The sequence below is a fragment of the Hemibagrus wyckioides genome, linkage group LG06 (assembly GCF_019097595.1).
Source record: "Hemibagrus wyckioides isolate EC202008001 linkage group LG06, SWU_Hwy_1.0, whole genome shotgun sequence".
NCBI classification, from domain to species: Eukaryota; Metazoa; Chordata; class Actinopteri; order Siluriformes; family Bagridae; genus Hemibagrus; species Hemibagrus wyckioides.
In genome coordinates, this window is record NC_080715.1 from 11,205,422 (window position 1) to 11,228,798 (window position 23,377).

Here is a 23,377-nt window from a genome sequence, read left to right on the forward strand (position 1 = left end):
GGCGACCCCTGAAGGGAAAAGCTGAAGGAAGAAGAAGAAGAATTTCTGTCATATTGTCACCATCCCTGAACTCCAATTGTCAAGCAAACACTTCACACATGGCTGCCATGGACTACACTCCCCATAACACCCACACACACACACACACACACACACACACACAGACACACACATGCACATGCAACCAGTTGAGTTATATCACTGCAAAGTAGATCTTGACTCTCTTCCTGAGTTTCTCAGTAAGGTGAATATTTACCTGCAACCCAACTTTTCTAGGATGTTTATTTAATATAAACTAGATATATACTACCGATTTAAGTACCATGTTCCCATCATCACATGCTAAAAATAGAAGACTAAAAAATATTTTTAAAAATGTTTATAGATATTGTTTAATTTTTTTTTTATTTATAGCTCAGGACATTTCTCAACATTTTTCAAATGTGAAGGATAGATAGTCTGTGAAGACAAAGTAGGAGGGGTGGAAATCTGCTGCCCTCTGCTGGACTATTTAAAAATCACACACGTAAATATCAGATGCATGAAAAAACAGTATTTTCGTTTCTATTCCTCATAGTTAAAATGCCAAAAGTAAGTAACACATTACAGTAAATTGTGTATTACACTGTTTAATGTATATATTGTGTGTGTGAATGTTTATGGTACATATCATAATGCCAGTTTTATTCCTTAACTTCTTTACTTAATAAGCTTAATACTTAAGCTAAGTACACTCAGTACAATACAGAAATAGCCAGACAGAATGTATGTGGAGTCTCTCCTTGTGTCTGTGTGTTTCCTCCAGGCTCTCTGGTTTCCTTAGACATCCGAAAAACATGCCAGTAGGTGGATTGGCTAAGATAAATCCCCCCTAGGTGTGAATGTGTGTGCATAGTACCCTGTGAGGAACTAATATTCCGGCCACATGGATAGTGCTCCTGGGATTGGCGCCATCTCTATGGCAGACACCAAATGCGAAATATATGTATACATTTGGATAGTTGTGGTATAGAAATAGTTTTATTCGGAACCCACAGAGTTTTCTGAATATGAGAGTCTGCCCATGGGTAATTTTGGTTTTAATATTTTTTATTGAATTTTCCAATATAAAAATACATAGCATTTAACAAACCCCCAGCCCTTACCAACAAATTCCTAGAGTAGCGCTCATACTGTCCATTAATTCTGATAAGAATTACAGGTGTTGTTAAAAAAATTAAAATAGAAATAATAATAAATAAATGATAAATTAAATTAAATTAAATTAAATTAAATTAAATTAAATTAAATTAAATTAAATTAAATTAAATTAAATTAAACAAAACAAAACAAAATAAAATAAAATAAAATAAAATAAAATAAAATAAAATAAAATAAAATAAAATAAAATAAATAATAAGGGTGGAAAGAAAGAAAAAAGAAATCAATAATAATTATCTAAAATAATGAACATAATCATTGAAAGGGCAGCCTCAGGGATAATTTTGAAAAACATACATACAGCTCTCAAGGCTCCTGTGGGAAGTGATTGTGTCCATTTCCTGCAGAGCCACAGATATAATCAGTCTCTGTGAAGGCTCTGACAGGTATTGCTTTTGAGTCAGTTTTCCCTACCGGCTTTCAACGTTGGATTAAGACTGAGACTCTTATCTGAGTAAATCCTCTGCTGCTTAAATGTTACTTTTCTTAATTCCAGATGCTATCTTTATTTTGCTCACTTGTGTCTTAGTGTACATGTATAACTTGAGCTTGACCTTTGACTCCCCATGTTTCAGACCTAAAACACCTAATTTATAGCGATTACCTCTGATGCTACATGAGTACAAGCATTCTATACTGATGCATCTGTCTCTCACTCATGCAGGTACTCTCTGTAGAATTTCTGCTATGATTTTTTAGTTAATTAAGATTAATGACTTAATATGTCTGCAAATGTTTGTGACATTGAATGGGTAAAACCTAATTTATAGTGGCTGTCCATATAATTCAAGTCTAATAATAATAATAATAATAATAATAATAAAAGTAAGGAGTAAGGAAAATGTGTAACTACTGATATGCTGTTACAGACTTCTGTAAGGACATGAATATACAAGGTCTTTATGGTCACTGAGTTTTTCACAATGTGACTGTTCAGAGGTCTTTGTGCTTTTTCTGTAGCATAACCATTTTTGTCTTATTATTTTCACCATAGAGTAAAAAAGAGTCTGGGACTTTTTTATTTCATTTTTATATCTGTCAGAACTTTTGATAATAGGAACTAACTTCTTTAATAAATGTTCCAGATCATTTACTGGGTAAAAAAGAAAAACATGACTTATTTTATGAAATATTATAATTTTTGGTAAATTGGTAAAATGTTCTTCTTGAGCAACACTTGAGCTCCTTGAGTGATTTAAACAATTATATTCCAAAAATATCTGTTATCACAATTCTCTTAACATAACTAGATCTCATATGATGATCAATTAAATTGATCCTGTAAGAGTATTATTTATTAATCAGATATTAAGAAATATGCTTCTCTTGTATGACCCATAAATTGAATGTTTTTACACCAAACTATGGATTTTTTTCTTTGCAACTAAAAAATATCAGTCATGGGCTATGATAAATGCTTAACTACTCAACTATGTTGATGCATTTTTATTTCAATGGATTTATGAATCAGGAAAGACTTATGATTCGCTATAGGGCTGAACGAGACAAAGACCTTAAAGGACATTAAGATAAACTAAGCTTTTCACAGACATCTGGAAAGGAAATTCATTATGCAGCTTCACCTCAGGTCTCCTGGCTAAGAAATGACTTATGCACAGCGCAGCAAGAGGCAGCCGGATGTTTTAATTCCCCCCGTATCAAATGGCTCCCTGAGAATGCAAAGGGCCAGAGACATGCATGCAGACATCGCCTCTCAGCACCTGTGGGTTTAAGTGACCAAAGGAAGCCTGAGCCGTCCAGAAATAAGAGCTGCACTGGCCTGAGAGCTGGCTCTGCTAACACAGAGGGACTTTTGTGCCAGTCCGGCCCCTGGGAGTCTTGATAGTGGGCATTGGCATGGTATCTCAAAGGCATTTCCTTCTGTTTCTGAACCCACTCAGATTACAACTAGGACATGGTCAAAAAAAGTGTTAGCAAGCTCAAATTATTAAGATGTACTGGTTTTGGACATGGGGTCAAACATTCACCCCAAAGAGCTGCAAAAACAGACTAAACAGAATAAGGGGAAAATGCAGAAATCTATGATAAAGGTAATTATGAGATTGTCTGTGCCTGATTCTGGTGTGATGAGATCTGGGACAGGTACAAAATGCTGTGTGTGCTTCAAAAAACTTCATATTTTGTTTTAGTAGCACTACAGTCACCAGTAGTTAATTAATTATTCAATAAATCATGACTGCTTACATAATTCATTAAAAAAATTATGTTTTACATTACACATACAACTAGATCTACACTGTGGTAGCTCAAGTGGTTAAGGCTCTGGGTCGTTGACCAGAAGGTCAGGGATTCAAGCCCCAGCACCGCCAAGCTGCCACTGTTGGGCCCTTGAGCAAGGTCCTTAATCCTCTCTGCTCCAGGGGCTATCATAGTTGACCCTGTGCTCTGACCCAAACCTCCAAGGATGGGATATGCGAAGAAAGAATTTCCCTGTGCTGTAATGTATATGTGACAAATAAAGGCTATTTATTATTGAGGATGACACACACACACACAAACTGTAATCAACAGAATGCACACAAATTGTGTTCTCTTCTTACTGTTGGTGTTGTTTTTGCACATGCAGGTGTTAACATGGTGGAAAAGACAATGTCACACACAACAATTTTGTTTGACTTATTAACTATTACTTGAATATGATGAGCTATATAAAGATGACTGCATGCTTTCTGTACAAAACAAAAATGAGTCTAAACGAAGACAGCTTTTAGTAAAGGGAGAAAATGTCAAATTCAAATGGCAAAGTCTACTAAAGCACATGCACACGCCTCGATGACGTATTCATGACCTTGACTTAATCTCATTAATCATCGCATGGACAGCACAAAAAACTTTGTGTGCACAATCTGGTTTGCATCATATGCATGCTTACAGAAATATAATTAAAACTGCTCTTATCATGGCTCATTAAAACCCATATTGTTTTCACTGTTTGCAAATTCATTAATGGCTACGACTACTCAGCCACAATATATTTGGTTGCCTTTTTCTTTTGGATTCTTCTCGTTAATCATGTTTGCTTTTATTTCTAGTTATGTTAATTTTTAGCCTGATTTTTTCTAAAGTAATTTACTAAAGTAAATTACAGCAGAGACAGGATACTGTCTCTAAGATAAGGGTTTTGCTTAAGGTTCCAGCACTGGCAACTTGATAGGAACTAACAACCATCCTAATCAGAACCCTTATACAAACCTAATGCATAGACATATTATCAGTCAGTACACAACTATTGAAAAAAGGTTGCCTAAACAAATGTCTGAAAACACTTCAGTTCAACTCCAAAATGTCATATATGAAAATGAAAGAATTTTATATTCTCTGTACGTCATATAGCTTGGAAAACACAAGATTGCCAAGATTGCCTGCAGGAATGCCCTTGGCTCCCTACATAAATAGATACCAGATCAGACTTTCTTTAACAAGGTTGTCTAGACACTACAGAGAAAACCTCTGGTCTTTGACTGCAGGTTGGCATTTACCATCAAGACAGATGAGGGTATTATTGCTATGTGGAATGTACAGTGTACAATCACATATAATTCATAACAAAGAAAATACATCCAGGTACGTCATCAGTCCAACCTAATTCATGCACTCAGTGAATTAACCTTCAATATACATGAGTTATTGAACATTTGGAAGCAGTATTTAGTACAAATAGCAGGCTGGTTCCCTCCCCTTATTCTCTCTCTCTCTCTCTCACACACACACACACTCACACACACATACACACACACATTTGGTTCATGTTGCAGTTAGTCAATTAATCTCACCCTACAATACTAGTAAATAGTCACACCCAGCAACAGGTGGGAAACTTCTGACCTAGAATTATGGCAGTGTTGTTCAAATCATTTCACAAGTCATTCATCAAATCAGCAATTGCTGAAAGATACAGCAAAGGATAGTGTTATTTTAGGTAAGAAATCTATTTTCTTTCAGTGTTATCTGGTAGCTATCCCCAAATCCAATAATGTGTTCAATTTGTCTAGTGTCTGATTCTTTTCAGGAATATCCCCTGAATCTGTCCTTGTGACATGCTCAGGCCTGAGCTTTCTGAAAGTTCAAGCTTAGCCTCTAAGCCTTCCTTTGCCTTAGCCTCATTCACACAGCTGTCAGTCTTGATCACTCCTGATCACATCCTGTGTTTAAGCCCAGATCATTCCAGTATGTCAGTTGTGGGCCATGTGCCTTTACCATTGTAGCCTTTTCTTAGTTTCTTCTAGTGTCAAACTCATAGTCACTAATCCTTTCTCAGTCCCTGGTCTTTGTAATTCCATAATTAACAAAGGTCTTGTTCTTCTCCTCCATTACTAAAAGTCTTCTTCTTCACCCATTCCCTAGTCTTTTACTTAGTTCTCTTCCAGTGCAAATCATAGACCCCAGTCCATCCAGGACCTAGGACCCTAGACCCAACTATTGGCTCAAGTTCTTCTCAAGTGTTACTTTGAGACACTGTAGTCTTTTCCCACTGAAACTCCTGGCCATTTCCCAACATTTCTTTTGACCTTAAGTGTCTTTCCTCATTGTTCATCTCCATTGTAACTCTTCCCTATAAGTTCATTCTCACTGTGACATTTTGATTAAAGTCCTTACCCAGTGTTCCTACAAGTCCTACAAGTCAATGCTACCACCTGCCCACTGGATCCAATCTCTTCTCCAATGCACCAGACCATCTCACTAGACCATCCCTGATTTTACACTAGTATCATTAATGGCAAACATTTAGTCATGTACCAACTGCATTCAAGGGAGCAAGGGTTATTATCATCCTGAATAAAGACTCTCTGGATCCTACCTCTACCTGAAATACTTAAATAAGCTTTATTTAAAAAGAGTTTTTTTTTGTCTGAGTGCATTTCTTACTATACTACCTCCCAAACAGAGTTTTTAAGACTGATGTTATTATTAGTCCATGACCTAGTGAACTAGTATCAGGAGGAATTTATTGATAGAGACTTCAGAGCACTTCTGTCAGTCCCTCTGGACAAGGGCATCTGCCAAATGCCATAAATTTAACTGTAAATCAAAGTTTCTCCCAAAATGGCCACCAAAGAACCATTAAGGGTGGTTATATATCTTTTAGCATTACAACTAAAAGTGTATTATGAGCTTTGTTTAAACCTGTTAAAGTAAATGTGATACTCTCACAATTCTGCAGATAGAAAAATTCCATGGGTGGTTGGTTACAGCGTTAGTCAAATGGCTTGATAAATACACAGTTCTTGGCTCTGCTTTGTAACAAAAGGTAGCATATTCAGACTTTTGAGACTTAATAGGTCTAGCTCTGGAACATGGGTATAAAGAATTAATTGGTCTTTAATGGAAGCAAAGGTGCTGGGGTCCTAAATAGATTCCAAAATTGTAGGCACCTTCAATGGCAGATTCTTAAAGCCTTTAGTCTCTGTTTCTTTCAACAGAAAGACAATCTAAAGCCTGTCAAAAACGCATGACCTCGTCCTGTAGCTATGTGTACTCAGAGCTGTGTGCATTCTCATGGGATTCAGAGATCAATTCATTTTGATTCTTCTATACAGGTTAAAAAGTGGCAAAGCAGTTTCAAAGAGGGAAGGATTTAAGGCACATAGCTGCAGGAGTTATGTAATCTTACTTGTTCACAAAAATCATCTGCGTGTGATGCTTTAAGCCACGTAAACAATTCAAACCTCCCCTTTATTTGCAATGCTTCTCTGAAAAAATGTTGAAAAGAAGCATAGTAACCCTGACCCCAGGTAAGAAAAGCAAAGAAAGGCATACTCAAGGATATGTGCAGGTAAGACACTATCACAGCAACAATATGGCTTCTACTGTAACACTGGGAAAGGGAACTCTCCAAATGACTACAGATATAAAGTCGATGTTATGGTGTTTACAGTTTGTATGTGTATTTGCATATGGGAGCTGGTTGGGCCCATCTGCACCAAGCCACTATCATTAGGGATAAAACTGTTAACAAATGACACCACTGTTATAATTAAAGAATACAATATTACAGGGGTTGTGTTATAGGCAAAAACTCCACAATAGGGGTGGTATGATATATTTTCAACTCCAAAGTCTCCTTCCATAAATGTCAAATAATCTTCACCATATCTAGGATGTTATATTGTTAAATAACATGCTTTTTAAAATCCATGTATTTTTAACCTTAAATTACAAAGATTGCCTGCCACATAAGCCTTTATGACTAAATTGTTGCTATAGCTAAAATTATTAGCAGTAGTCTTAATAATGATTACTCATGTAATATGAACATGGCTTTCGTTCTGTGTGTAAACAAAACCTATGCCACGTCATTTAAACAAATCAATTAGGCTTATAATCAAATAAAATACCAACTAAATAACTATTGATAGATGAACAATAACTCTTGATAATCCCTAACAGTAACTACTGACATTACCATAACATGTATTATAATAATTACATGCTATGATGATGGTGCCTGATCCTGACCGACTTCTTCTGCTGTGACTCGTCTTCTTTAGGACCTGATGCTCTACATCTGATTGGAGTGTGAATCACATTCTGCCACTGTGGTTGATCTGGCATGGACTGCCTAAAGAGTTCTTCCCAAAAACTGTTTAAGTCTCATCCCTTGCTTAATTGGATCATTTCATCTGGATACTGCAGATATGTACAAGCTGCTACTAAAAGCTGCTGCTGTAATCATCAGACAGCCCTTTGCTCATCCCTCATTCACGAAGTATTTATCTGAATATCCTACTGTTGAAATTTATAGCATATTCTTATAGAAGAGCAATGATTTATAATCCCATTATCCAATCACCCAGAAGAGGAAAAGCTCTTTATTTTGAATCTGGCTCCTCTGAAGGCTTCTTCAGAGAAGTGGTTAAGGCTGAGTAGTAGGTTGGGGGTTTCAATGCCCATAACTCTATCATTTGTGTCCCCAGCTTCCTAACAAGCTAGCGTATCCAAAGAAAAGTGTGTGGTGACCTATATGTTACAAATAAAGACTAATGCTGCCCATTATCCCATCACCCAGAGGAGGATGTGTATGGCTGCATCATGGAAGGTTTCTTCCTCATCTTGGCTCAGGGACTTTTTTCTTTGTCCTTTGTATTGCTTTTTGGGTATCTAAACCTACATCCATGTGTGTCTAAAGCAGCTGTGACTCGAATAATAGCGTGCTAATATAATGATCATCATCACAATCCTCATCATCATGTGTATTTTTCCGGCAGAATGTATTGAACTTAGATTTTACCTGTTGGATAGCCAGTTGTAGATCATTTCATGAAATTTGGTTGCTTTTAATAAACCAACTAATCAGAAGGTTTTACTTATTCTACGACATAACCTATTCGTCTTTTTGCAATTATTCCAAGTTTGATATTTACATCAGAATCACTGATGCGCGGGTGCAAACCCACCCCAGACTGACAACTTCTGCCCCACTGCAATCCCTCCTCTTCCTGGACAAGCGCAGAGTCGTCTGAAGGCGGGATTGGAAATAGCAACTGAGTGGGAAAAGTTGGGACACCTCTCGTGGTGGTCGCTCTGTTATTTACGGTGGATGTTAAAGAGAAGCTGTGGAGCGAAGTGAGCCAAGTTCGGTCCCATAAGGTATCAGCGTCGGGGGAAATATAACGCACGCGCGCGCAGTTTCGCACCGACTGTACCTGCTTTAGGAGGACAAGCGACCTGCATCTATTTTGCAAACCGCCTTAAAGGACTACCAGTTCTTCTTCAGGAACAGGCTTGGGAAGCTGTGAGCTTCTATTAGATTAGGGTTGGTGGTTTTTGAATGGGTACTCGGGAGGGTTTCCCGGAGCGGCCCGGATGGGATGCACAGTGAGTTTCATTTGCTGCGAAGAGGATTTTCTGCAGATGCCTTTGGATCAGCATGAAGAGAAAAAGAAAGAGGAAAAGAGGCTTCTGTCTAAGGTAGGGAAATGTATTTTGAATACCTAGATCATTATACAACTGCACCTTTCATTGTACCAAGGACTCTTTTGAACCTTTTATATGTATTTCTCACCTGGAAATGAGTATGGATATAGTGTACCTTTAAAAATACTTTTAATTGATATAAAATAAAATCCTTAGCTAATTAGTTTTTAGAGTAAAGTACATGTACACATACCTTTATGGGTAAAAGATACACACTAAAGATACAGTGTTTAGTTTAGCACTGGTACCAGGTATGATGGTGTGAACTAACAGTAGAATAAGAGAAGGTAAAACTGCTGCTTATGTTGAAAACTCTCAGCCAGATATAAGGTTTAAAAGGGATAAATCTAGATACTGCATCTTCGCTGATTAAATTTTTTGAAGAAGGAGTAGACAAGAGTTCTGTTTTGGCCTTGTCAGTGTGTAAATATAGAAGTAAATCTGGTGGCAGATATGTGTGTCAACGTGGTCTTGATTGGAAAAGTCAAGATCTGATGGAAAATCTCAGAGTAAGTAAGTAAGTAAAAAAAAAAGTAAGCTCACAACGTTTGCCGCAGTGTTACTGTGAATAAATGATGATCTGCACTTTGTTATATACTCGGATATTTATGCATTAATATGTTTATGCGTTCTTCTTTATCTGAATATATTCCTCATACACTTGTAACAGGAACTACATCTATTGAAATGACTCATGCAGTAGCTGTGATTTCCACCCAGCTGACCTGGTCTCATTTTGTCCAGTCAGTTTCATTCTGTATGGTTCAGAATGGTCCAGTGCTAATTAAGAGTTGGGCCTGTGCATTGGATATGAACCCTAAGAGGACTTGGATTTGTAGGGTGGTCTGTGAGGGGTGAAGGGGCTGTTGAGTGGATTAGGAGAGCACGGTTAACAGAGTGTGTATTGTAATACCCCTATTTCATTATCAGAGCCTGTCGGTCTTGGAAGAAATGCCACCGCAGATACGAAGCCTGAGAGCTTTCTGTTGTTTGCATATGCAGCATGACATAACTTCCCTTGCACTACTGTTTGTTCTTGTGAAATCAAAAACAGAACATTTTCTTCTTTCTGTAGGCTTATACTTAATGTGTCGTTTAAGGTAATTATGCATATTAACTAAATAGATTTAGTTTCAGCTTTGTGAAGAACATTATTCTTTATATATATATTCATTATATATAAGCCAATTTTCTTATAAAACTGCAAGACACCTAAAAAACTGATGAGATCTCAGCCTGTCTTAGTGTTTTTCCTATCTGTGTGGTGATTATTTAATGAGTCTGAGGCAACCTTATGGCATGCATGACATTTCACCGACATTCAGAGACTTCTTGAACAGAAAGATCTCTGGGAGCTGACGGAGATTGCTTGTTTAAAGGAAACCAGGCTGTTTAATGACAATGACGGAATCTGACCTTGCTAATTGTGAGCAATTCGATTTTTCTTATTAATCACATTAAATAGAACTGCTCTGTAATTATGGGATTTAATTGCCATTAAATAGCCCCTGATGATTAAAGGAGGATAATGGCATGAATGTCTGCTTTGAAAAAACTGTTCTTATGCTCAGTGGTTAAGATGTTATTCAACCTGCTGGGCCCTTAAGCAAGGCCATTAACTGCGCAGTTGTATAAAATGAAATAAACGTTGCCCTAGATAAGGCTGTCTGCCAAATTTAATAAAATTTTAAAAAGAGATATCACTAAAGAAGAAGTCACATATGTCACATATACATTACAGCATGGTGAAATTATTTTCTTCACATATACAAGCTTGTTAGGAAGCTAAGCTAAGCCCATGAAAGAGAGGGTTATGGGCCCTAAATTGGGGCTTTCTGATCAGTACCCCAGAGACTTAACCCAGAGCCACCTCTGCATCTCACTCAGTTCCCATTCACATTGTAGTTTTATATGTACAGAACCTGTTCTGTAGTGGTTTTCAGTTACTAAGTTATTATTTTGCCCAGCAGGCTCTTCCTATGTTTATGAGAAGGGTGCTCATTTCCCGGATTGAACAAGGTGTGTGTCTGTGTGTAGGTGGCACCAGACACTGCCACTTTCTCCTACTTGGAGTTTAGGCAGCTGTTTCCAAAGCAAACTATGATGATATGCCTCTATTGTGTAAGTGCGATACCCTCCACTGATTGCATGCTCCACCAAACACAGCCCACATGTGAGTCTGGGCAGCTACGAGACCTGAACAAGTTCACTTTGATGTGCAGATGAGCCTGTATGTGAATGAGGAGGCAATTTATCATTAAATTTGAACCGATTTAAACACAGTGTCCAGGGATTTTTGTTTAGACTGATTTAGTAAGGAATAAAATGCAACAGGTTGTGATGATATAGGAAAATAATCAGTAATGGGATTTGTTGGATGTGGTCTGATGTGTTGGTTCTAAACCTGAAGTTGAATATTTTTCTGTAACAGCACTTTGCAAAGTATTGGGCTGCACTTATGCCACAGTTAGCTCCTGTTATCGCTTATGTTCAAAGCTGTTCTTTCACAAGCCACTCTTTTTTCTCTCTCTTGAGATAAATTAGACAAAAAATTGTAGCTTGTCACATTACAGAAAAACTACAAAACTTTTGAAGAAAGTTGAAAAAACCTGCTAGAAAGTGCTGACATTAGTCTCCTTCCAAAAATGCTAAAACAATCGTTACTATACTACTTTTCAGAGCTGCTGTTATACAATGTTAATACCTTCTGACCAATCAGACATAAGAATTCAGCACTTTATGTTTTTATTAAATCAGTATAATTCTCCATTAAATCTAGTTTTTTTCATCTAATAAAGCCAAGTAAGTCTGATAGATCAAGTCTTTGTGCTGCTTTGTATTTTTGCCTGATATAGTGACTGATATAGTGAAATATATATCTAGGGAATCAAACAACATTGATCAAACTGAATCAATACAGTTACAACTTACAACACTGCTACTACACTCTAGCTGTTTCATATTCTAACACACACCTGCACACAATAATAAGCTCATCAATCATACTTATATGGCACTTTTACCAACAGTTCGGTGCTCTTCAGAGGACATTTGTGCTTGCTTTCATCCTTTAGTGAAGAATAAATCACATGGCTGGTGTGGTATGGGGATTACTGAGGGGTTGCATGAGCTGACAGATTGCACAACTGTGAAAAACACACTTACCTGTGGCAGGTATTCCAGTGGAAAGAAGAGTGTTTGTATAGTATATGTGAAAAAAGAGGGCACTGTTTGTATAGTATGTTTGTCAGATTTGTCTTTAAACAATGCAATGTGCTCACTCAACCTATTTTTTAATAGTGTGGTACCACACAAACTTTCTTAATGGCACATAGGCACGCCCGGCGTTTCCGCTTTCAGACTTGTCGAGGCAGAAACATCAGGTTTAATGTGTTGTTGGTCGCGATTTGCGTGCATAGAGCAGGGGGATTTATCCATTCTGGAGTAGATTTAGTTGAGGCAGTTTGTGTTTACTCGAATAATCAGCATAATGTAGCTTAGCTTCAAGCAGGATACTAATGACAGAGATCTTTCAGTGAAGATTTATAGCTACAGCGTGCTTTTGCTTGTTTAATACCTTGATCTGATTCCTGTCTGCATAGGTGGGTGTTTATGAATGCACATTGTTATACAGGTCATTGCTGTCTCTATTTGTCAGTGCATATTTGAGCATTTTGTGTCTTCTCTTTCTGTCTGGCTGGTATCACAGCAGCATACAAAAACACATTCCCTCCTGTCACAGTGTCTGCCCCACACTTTGCTCTTATCTCTGTGGCTGGCAGAATACTTTAACAAGACCAGAAGTTAAGCCACCCCTCCCTGCCAGCTGTACCCTCCTGGGTAAGCCATGTCAAGACATAAAGAGTTTCTGTGAGAAAAACAACTGGAGCAAGGAGAAGAAAACAAGCTACCTACAGCCATGCCACACCCCTCTGTCCTTGTCTCTCACCTTTCACTTGGCGCTGAAGGCCATGTTTGTGCCTAGAGAAGCATACCACCTGTTTTTCTTAGATCCCATCTTTATAAAACAAACCACTCGTCCCTGCATCCATCAAAGGAGATGACCTGCTGGCTGCAGTGATGTGAGGAAGATTTCTGTAAAGTACAGTAGCCCAGCTGTGTTGTTTTCTCTTCTGCTACTCTGGTTTAGAATTTCAAAGTTAGCAAAGGAACAGGGAAAAGGGATACATGCGTACTCTCATCTCTCAATCCAGACCATTAACTTTTACATTTTATTTACATATATGTTTGTGTAAGACTCATATATATTCTTATTTATAATCACAATAAATACTATAAAAGCAGTGATATGTTTTTAATACTGCTTGTGCACCTGCTTGAGCAGGTTTCATCGCATTGATGGCTAGGAATAACAATGTATGAGGGCTTGTTTTCAAGAACACAGACCTCCTGTAACACCTTGGTTTCAGGTCTGTTGTCCACATGATAGTCTTGTACTCATGGAAAATAAAAGTGTTGCACAATGACAGGCTTAGAGAGTATTTTACTGCTCATGAGCTAATAACAGGGATAGTATTTTTTTTTTTATACCATGCCCTACTTACACAAGAGTTTATGGAGACACCTTCTGAATGCATTTGCTGTTACACTTTGTGTAATGTGTATGAAGAAGAACCATGTACATGTTTATTATCTTTATTGTACCACCAAAGGTGGCTCTCTTCCGTACACACTCGAAATATGTCCCGAGGCAGGCAATAAACAGGATATATTATCTGACTCGTGCCAAACCACATTATATCATTCCTGCCCAGTACAGCTGTGGAAAAATCAGCCATTGGTGTTTAACTCTATAATGTTGTATGCATTTAGCCGGTTACAGATCCTGTGCTGGATAATATGAGGGTGGTGTCAAGCAGTTTTCAAATGTCAGGTGATAATTTTACTTGTTTATATTGACAATCCTAGAGGTGGAGAATTTTAGATGATGTGGAACAACTGCTGCTTTGTGAATTATCCACTTTTTAACAGTGCTTTCAGGCTGGTTCAAAACGTGGGAAAAATCAACAATTTATTTTATTAAGTGTTCAAACAAGGTTAAAAGAGTTTTGCCAGACTTCTGATCCAAAGTGTAACTAGATGACTTTCAAACAGAAATGGGAAATATGCATGATTCTGATTGGTTAATCATATTTCTCATCATAGCACCTGGTAACCAATACAATACAATAAAATATAAATTAAGGAGCATTCCTTTGACATTTAGGATGAATGATGAAACTCTTTTTTGCAAGTATTGTGCAAAAATGTTATTGGAAAAAATTATTTCAATTCATATAGAATGACATGTAATTTGTATAGTGATTTGTTAATCAGCTACGCTTCTATACCTCAGTTAACCATCAAGGGCCCCAGGTGTGTCTGTATAAACAATGAACAGTGCACTCATAATTTGTGAAGTTTTGCAACTTCACTATCACTTGGCAACACTGCCTCTGATTCTGTATCGATACACTCTATTATTGGGATTTGTTTTGCTTTTTCCACTGTTAACACTGTTTTCCCTTTGCCTGATCTTTTGTCCGTTTCCATTTTTTGTTATGCCTTGCACTTTGGTTTTGATTACTGTACTTGTTTTTTGTTTTTAAATAAAGTGTGTGGGTAGTCATGACAGAATCCTTCATCATTACCTTGGATACAGCATGATGAGTTGAAACAGGGCGTATCCGTGAAGAGGCAAGTTGTTGGAAATGTACAACAGCAGATCTCCATTATACAACAACAACTCTCCAGAGTTCCATACTGCCTAACTTGCTCCAGATGCAAGTGTTATCTCCTGTATCTCTGGCTATGCCACCTGATAAGTATGGAGAACCTATAAAAGTATCAAATTTTTTGGAATGTTTGCTGTATTTTTACTCCAAAAGCATCATGTGTCATGATCTTACACATTGATCTCATTTTCTGTAAAACAAGGAGACTATTTTTTGTTTTTGACATTGGTTCAAAAAACATTGTTTACGCAAACCATAAGAACCTAGAAACCTTCAAAACAGCCAAGCGACCCACACCCAGACATGATATGTGGGCCCCAGTTTACATCCCTAGTATGAAAGTCATTCATGGAAAAATTGGGGGTGTCCATTAGTCTCACCTCAGGTTACCATCCACAAGCAAAGGAAGAAAGGGCCAACTAGGAAATGTCAGATTCCTTCAGACTTTCTGTAGAGACCACCCAGATGAATGGTCACGCTTCTTACCATGGGCTTCTTACATGTTTTAAGTATAAACAAAACTCACTCACTTACTCAATCAGCCACTCAGCTTTCTTTATTTGAGCCTCGGTTGGAATGCCATGCCAACTAACTACATCTACTCAGACTATATCATATGTCACCTAGTTTCCATGTTACTTTCATGAAACTCCTAGTTTTTGGACTCCTGGATAATCTGTTGCTGGTGCACTACATCTAGATTTATAAGGATTACACACCTGCACTACAATTCACATTATAGCAGAGGTAGACTACAATACAGCCGTGTTCATCAGGACTGTAACCCTCCTAGACTAGGAGGTATTGGAAACTGCTGGGAGTTGTATAAGATTTGGCTGTTGCTTTTATCTAAAGTGTGATACAGTTGAGGGTCTTGATCATGGACCCAACAGTAGCAGTTCTGTAGTGTTGGGATTTAAATGCACAACCTTCCCCTCAGAAGCCCTGAGCTTTAAACACTGAGCTACTGGTGTCTTTGCAGGAAATTTTTAAACAGACTTCTTCAGAATCTTATCTATTATCTATTATCTATTATCTCTTGCTATAAAAGTTCAATCCCTGTCTGTCCTTGTCCATATTTGTTCATTACTGGTACTCTACATATATATCTTCTTTTTATGATACATTATTTGCATTCTTGGGTACTCTTCTCTGTAATTTGAGCAATTACCAACAAGATAGCAGAAAACAATCTTGCAGGAAGTTATTTAAAGATGAGCATTTCTTGGGAAACCATGCTTGAGATGATGTCAGTTGTTGGTATTTCCTTTGGAAATGAATATAACATGGAGCTGTGCTCTAAAAGCAGAGCTGATTGAACATATTTGGAGTCTTTATGTACATAACTTTGTGTTTGTGTTTTTTTTTTTGAGACATGTACTTTAATATCAATAAAATATCACACAACCAACAGTTAACAAACACAAACAACAACAACCACAAACAAAAACAACAGAAATACATATGATGATGTCCATATGCAGTCCTTATTAGAATAGGTAGGGATGGTAGAGACAAACTTTCATGATAGCTGAAGTATCATGTGTACAACTGTTTTTTAATTCCAATCCTGCCAGGACCTGAAGAAATTCCTTACTAATCCCACCCATTAATGCATACAAATTTTTGACTTATCCCACATACTCATTTACATGTATAGCATTTAACAGATTCCCCCTATATAGTGCCTTACATACATCTTATTTATACAGCTGAGCAGTTGAAGGTTAAGGTCTTGCTCAAGGGCCCAGGGGTAGCAGCTTGAGATTTGAACACAAGACCTACTGATCACTACTCCCTGACCACTGAGTAACCGCTCGTCTACTATGCGCCTGCAGAAAGTTTGTCCGATCTATTATTCAGCAGTTACTTTTGTTTTCCCATGATATATTTGACCAAAGCTTAGTTGGATCTGTTTCCAAGAATATACGTAATTCAAACCATAGTGACGTTGATCAGGAGGAATGTGCAGTACTGCATGAGCAATCCAGTAACACATGTCTGTCTCACTCAAGCCTTAAGTAAGTGAATTTTCTATCCATTTAATATATGAAGTTAGCACTATGCATTGATTAGAAACTATGTCTTGAAGTAAGTTGTAGTTATGGGATCTGGCTAGCAATTGCTAATGGAAATTACCATTATTTTAACAAGGTAACCTAGCTCACCAACAACAAGCTAGCTACCTCACCAGCCTGTATCTCTGAGCAAATATGGAAAAATACCTATGTCAATCATGTGTCATTGACACTGGGTAACTTTCCTTTGGGTCCCTATCAGCTTTCAAGCTTTCAAACCTACAACCACAATTACTATTGTCATTGTTTAAATCCCTGAATCATTGAGTTGTCCAAATAAGTAAAAGAATGTATATCATATGTATGACAAATGCCTCTGTCCTGTTGTGAAGTATTCAGAGGCTGAATAGGGCCTTTTTGTTAGTTCGCCCTATGAATATGGCCATCGAAAAAGAGGCAACTCAGAGAGAACATGAACAAACTGGAAGACATTTGATACTGGAATAGATTTGTTGTTTGGACATTTGACCCAAAATACATGTAGCTAGTTGTTTGAACAGAGAGCAAAGTTACATAGAATATGATCCAGAGCTTAGACGAAAAGTCTGCTTTTTGGGCTTTTGGGATTCAGAAGACAAAACAAGTCTGTTTGTGTTGGAATGTTGATCTAAATGTCTTCTGTGCCTGTTTCGCTAAAGTCTCTTTCTTCAGTTCCAGGTTTGTCTTACTTCCTTCTAGAGTTCTATTGTAAAAGGAAATTTAAATCCACTGTGTGTCACCATGTCCATTCTGGAAAAAAAAGGAAGTTACAGTAAAATAGACATGAGATACTCTTTCATTAACTTATTTGTTAAATCCTATAAGCTGCCACTGCCTTTCAGAGGAGAAGAAGGAAAGATTCTTGCCTACAGTTACATATTACAGAGTTTTAAGCCATTCAGAGGCTACAGTAAGTGGCATTAACGATGGCACAAAAAAAAAACTGTGCGCATCAGGTTTCTGACTTTACAGTCACCCAAGTCAGACAGTAGATTTAATTTTCCCAACTCACCAGCAACAGCTCTTGACTTGAGTCACGGAAGATTACAGGCTGACAGTAGTCATGATTATATGATATTTAAACTGATGTTGAAATCTGAGTTATGGATTAACATATTAACTTTCTTTCACCCCAAAAAGGCAAGAATGACCTCAACGCTCAGTTTTAGGGTGGTTGTGCAACGGAATGTCTAAGGCAGCAGTTCCGTGAATGGGATAGGCCTTTCAGGGGTTTGCTTTCACGACATTGCAGAGCCACTGATGCAGAACCCCTTTCATAAAGCCTCTGTCAACAGAGGATAATGGGGTACAAAAGACATTACTGCAGTCACTTAATGCTACTTTAATTCAGCGGGCTGGGCTTTGAGGATGAAATCACAGTGTGCATGACAGATTAAGCATGAGGGCCACTGTATTTTCCCAGAGTTACGGTTGTGTGCATGCTTTATGTAAGAGAAAAAGGGCTGGTCTACTTAAACACCTTTGGCTTTAGTCTGTTTCATGAGCATAGGATGGACATAATATGCTCACTTTAGCTGCTTCCGTCCAGCTCGGTGCCTTTGTGCCCTGATGAATGTGGCCTTTATGTTGCCTTTCTGTTGACACATTTCTACTGGGGGATGTCTGTTTAATAATACTTGGCAAAGGAATCGTCTCTTTTGCACTTGGCAACCAGAAACTCCTATGAAGACTCTTCCGTCTTTGTCACTTCTCCAAGCTCATCACAGAGATAGACAGGAAGCAGCAACCTCATAGGGTGAATCACATTTTGACTGATACATGGCTTTGTTTTCATTTCTGATCATCTGTCTCTAGTGGCATTTCTCAGAGGAGGGGAGAAGTAATTAATAGTACAAAAAACCATGGTCAGATTGCACTGTCCATGTCGGACATCAAGATTTTCATGTTCATGATTTTCATGACTTTTCTCTTGGGTGGTAGTAAATCCCCTCTTTGACATGCTGCATTTACTCTGAATACACACAGGAAGAAAGCCCCTGACTTTTTTTCCCCCTTTCCATTTAACACCAAATATTGTAACAAGCTGAGACAGATCGGTTTTTCCAACCTGTTCATACTGTTTGTGAAAGGATTGTCTTGCACACATCTAAATTCCATGGAGGAGGAACTTTAGGTATTAGGTCTCAGAGAACTGTGAGAAAAATCTAAATCTAAGGCCGTGTAATGCAGACATCAGCAATCACCTGGTTTATAACTTTGATCTTCTAGAATTTGCATAGCCACTCGTTACAAACATAAACAGAAAAGCATCCCAGAAGACACCCATTTAACCTTGAGGTGGATGTGTTGCACTAGCAGGAGATAACTAAGACTGTTTTAAGCCTATAATCAAACACAGAGTATCAAACCCACTATATATCTATCCCACTATATATATATATATATATATATGTATATATATATATATATATATATATATAAGCTATATATCTTAGCCGGATTTGAAAACAACAGGTTAATACAATCACTTGCAGACAAATGACAGAACAGAGGTGGAGACAGGACTAGAACCTAACCTAAGGCACAGGGCAAAATATAATATGAAAGCACATGGAAAGCTATACATGTGAAAGGAGCACAAAGGTAGGGAGTAATTAATAATAATCAAGACCTAGTGAAGTTTTGTCATGGATCTACCATAAGCCATGCCACGTTAAGGAAATTCACAATGTGAATAGACATTATCATCATTCCTGCCAAACAGCTGGAGTCCATGTGTGACATTTCCACAACATATTAAGCCAGAGGAATAAATTTGTATGATTCATGGCCATTACATTGGAATCTTGTGGCCAGAACATAACAATTAGTGAAATACTGAATAAATAATTACTTGTGGTATTGTGACCACAAGATATTTATTCATGACCACATATGATTAAAATGAACCATATTTTCTCAACGGCCCTATAAGTGCTCCAAACAGCTCAACTGAATATGTAGGAATGCATTTTTTCACCCACTCAGATATAAGGCAAAGACAGGCTCCTTAATCAGACCTTATTTGATCATTGTGTGAAAAATAGTCTGATCTCCTTGCATGGAGGCCAGACCTAATGATTACTAAATTCTTTATTTTTGACTGTAGGACTGCTCACCTGAGGAAAATGAGGTTCATTTACACTGACTAATTTTCTTATATGGCATTTTTTCTCAGTGAGGATTTAAAAAGTGAAAAATAAGATTTCTGTAATCACATCATAGCCAAATGACACCGGTAAGACTTAAATGCATCTTGAACTGCAAAAGAAAGATGCCTTTAGCCCAATAATATGAGATGCAGAAAAGAAGAGAGTTTTGCTCATCCAAGAACATAGCCAAGACCTACTTCCTTTTACAGGAAGAGGCCATTTGCCTGACAGTGCAAATGCCCAATCCACAGATTTTTTATGGTAGATTCTTGGAAAGCATGCAAAGGTATTTCACTTACTCTCCAGCTGCTCCAGCTGAAATTGAGTGATGTAGCTAAGGTCGAGGAACTGTCATAGCCAGAATTTACACATCATGTGAGCAGTGCTGGCATTTGTACCTCTGTTTTTTTGTCTGAAGCATTTTCCAGTGAGAGGAATAGGAATTACTTGTGGTAAGTTTCATACTTAATAATAAATACACATATTGATAGAGATATAAATATTTGTAGGATTTGCAGTATATATGAAAGCTTGTGGCCAGCAAAGTCTGTAATATACACTCACAGATCACTTTGTTAGGAACAATCTTGCACCTACACATTCATACATTTATCTAATTAGTCAATCATGTAGCAGCAGTACATTGCATAAAATAATGTAGATATTGGTCTGCAGCTTCTGGTAACATTCACATCAACCATCAGAACAGGGAGAAATGTGGCTGCAGTGATTTTGACTATGGCATGATTGTTCAAGTCAAGTCAACTGATGCCAGACTGGCTGTTTTTAATATTTCTATAACTGCTAATCTCCTGGGACTTAGAAACCGAACAGTCTCTGGATGTTGCAGTAAAGAACAAAAAAACATCCATTGAGCAGCTTTCTGCTGAAGGAAATGTCTTGTTGATGAGAGTGACCAACAGAGAAGTGCCAGATTTTTGGAGCTGACAGAAAGGCTACAGTAACTCTACTGTGACAATAACCAAACTTTACTATCATGATGAGTAGAACAGAATGCAAACTTTGTGACAGATTTGCTACAACAGCAGAAGTCCAGACTGGGTTCCACTTCTCCCAGCCAAGAACAGAAAGCTGAGGCTGCAGTGGGCACAGGCTAACAAGAACTATCAAGTTAAAGACTGGAACAACATATCCTGATCTGGTGAAACTTGATTTCTGCTGAGGCACAAAGATGGTAGATGGTATGATTTTTACACAGATGCTAAAGACAGCATGAAATCATAGACCCAACCTGCCTTGTGTCCAAGAGTCCAGGCTGATGGAATTGGTGTAATGGTTTGGGCAAAGTTTTCTTAAACATACTTTGGGTATATTAATACCAATCAATCATTGCTCAAATGTCACAGCCTACTTGAGTATTGATGTTAACCATGTGCTGCAGTTCATCCATCTTCTAATGACTGCATCCAGCATGATAACACAGCATATGACAAAGCAAAAATCATCTTAAACTGGTTTCATGAACATGAAAATGAGTTCAGTGTTCTTCAGTGGCCTTCAAAAGAACACCTTTAGGATGTGATAGAATGAGTGATTCACAGCATGAAAGTGCACCTGCAAAATCTTCAGCAACTGTGTGTTACAATCTTCTGGACCAGAATCTCAAGGGAATGTTAACAACATCTTGTGGATCCATGGCACGAAGAATTGAGGCCGTTTTAAGAGCAAATGGAGGCCCTACCCGGTATTTGTGTAGTGTTCCACATAAAGTGCTCTCTGAGTGTATAGCAGATGCTTTGTGGGTGTGAGACTAAATTTAGTTCAGTAAAAGTCAATGGGAATGCACAAGTGTGTTATGGATAACTATAGCACTTATTCTATTGTTATCCAGATCCTGGCATATAGAGTCACACTATACATGTGTAACTGGAGCCGGAGACCTTAATCAAATGAAGACTGTCTGTCTTTGGTTAACATGTGGCCTAAATGCCATTTAACTCCAAGACATACTTTACATTCACCACATAACACAGTGTAATTTATTTAGTGCCTCAGACTCTACTTTTAATCCTAGTTTATACCAGAGAACAAAGTGATGCATTGTTCTTAAAAGCTATTCTGTCAATTGTGGCGTCCTAGAGGTTTCTCATTACATGGTTCTCGAAAATTTTTCAAATAACTATCATTGTTGCTGCATCTTTTATGTTACTCACAGCAGGCTCTATTCATGTATTAGGTAGAGCTGACCCAGAAAGTGCTGGTGCGTGGTGTCAATGTGGACACTGAAGTAGGGGTTTCTGCACCACTCTTTTCCAAAGTAGGCCAGCTGTGAATGACAGTGACAGGAATCATAAGATGATGGAAGACCACACACACACACACACACACACACACACACACACACACGGTTCTGAGAGTCAAAGTATGTAGGTCAGGTGGAGTTTCACTTAATCCTGTATTAAATGTGCAGGTGCATGTTGTTAAGAAAAACAGCCAGACACCTGGGCAGCTTTATGAGCAAGGGTTAAATTCATAACAAAAATAAATGAGGTGATTTGTTCTTAAGTCTACCGTTTTTAAATTGCATATTTATATTCTGTCATTATTAAACTTACATTCAGTTGGTTGAGCAGGTCTTCAGTGAAAACATGCTCTGAACTGTACTGTGCATAATTCAGAATACTTAATGAGTTCCTAATGGCCCTTCTCATCACAGCTTCTTTTTCTCTTACCTGATGAGCTTTTCAGTGAGAGCCAAACAGAGAAAACTGAGTATCAGACATCTCATCATGCCCCAACACACCTCTGTTTCTCACATTCAATAGGCACCTAATACCGAAGTATTTATACCCACTTGAAGTGAGTTTGTACAACTACACTGACCTTATTCAAGCTCAACTTATTTGCTCTTGTTTGAACAAAAAGCCCCTTCATACTGGGGGATACTATATATCATGTATATCATGTTATCCCAATGCTTTGGGGTTTTCCTCCAGGTACTTAGGTTTCCTCCCTCAGAACCAAATGCATGTGTTGTAGGCTGATTGGCATCTCTAAATTGTCTGCTGTCTGTGAATGGGTGTGTGATTGTGTGCATGATTGTGTCGTGTGATGGGTTGGCACGCTAATCCAGCGTATCCCCACCCTTGTGCCCTGACTCCCCATGACATACACTATATTGCCAAAAGTATTCGCTCACCTGCCTTGACTCGCATATGAACTTAAGTGACATCCCATTCCTAATCCATAGGGTTCAATATGACATCAGTCCACCCTTTGCAGATATAACAGCTTCAACTCTTCTGGGAAGGCTGTCCACAAGGTTTAGGAGTGTGTT

The 23,377-nt window shown here is 37.9% G+C and overlaps 1 protein-coding gene across 7 annotated transcripts in view; it reads left to right on the top strand.

Annotated features, from left to right (window-relative positions):
* The first annotated feature begins 8,749 nt into the window (after positions 1–8,749).
* tns1b (tensin 1b) overlaps positions 8,750–23,377 on the top strand; it is a 233,015-nt gene continuing 218,387 nt past the window's right edge. For 3 of the 7 annotated variants that reach the window (XM_058391897.1, XM_058391900.1, XM_058391906.1), the window contains exon 1: positions 8,753–9,129. In XM_058391897.1, coding sequence (XP_058247880.1) covers positions 9,025–9,129 — 105 coding nt within the window. In that variant the 5' untranslated portion in view covers positions 8,753–9,024. Of the gene's footprint in view, positions 9,130–23,377 lie in introns of all 7 variants that reach the window. The other 4 variants (XM_058391898.1, XM_058391893.1, XM_058391895.1 and 1 more) reach the window with 4 other exon arrangements.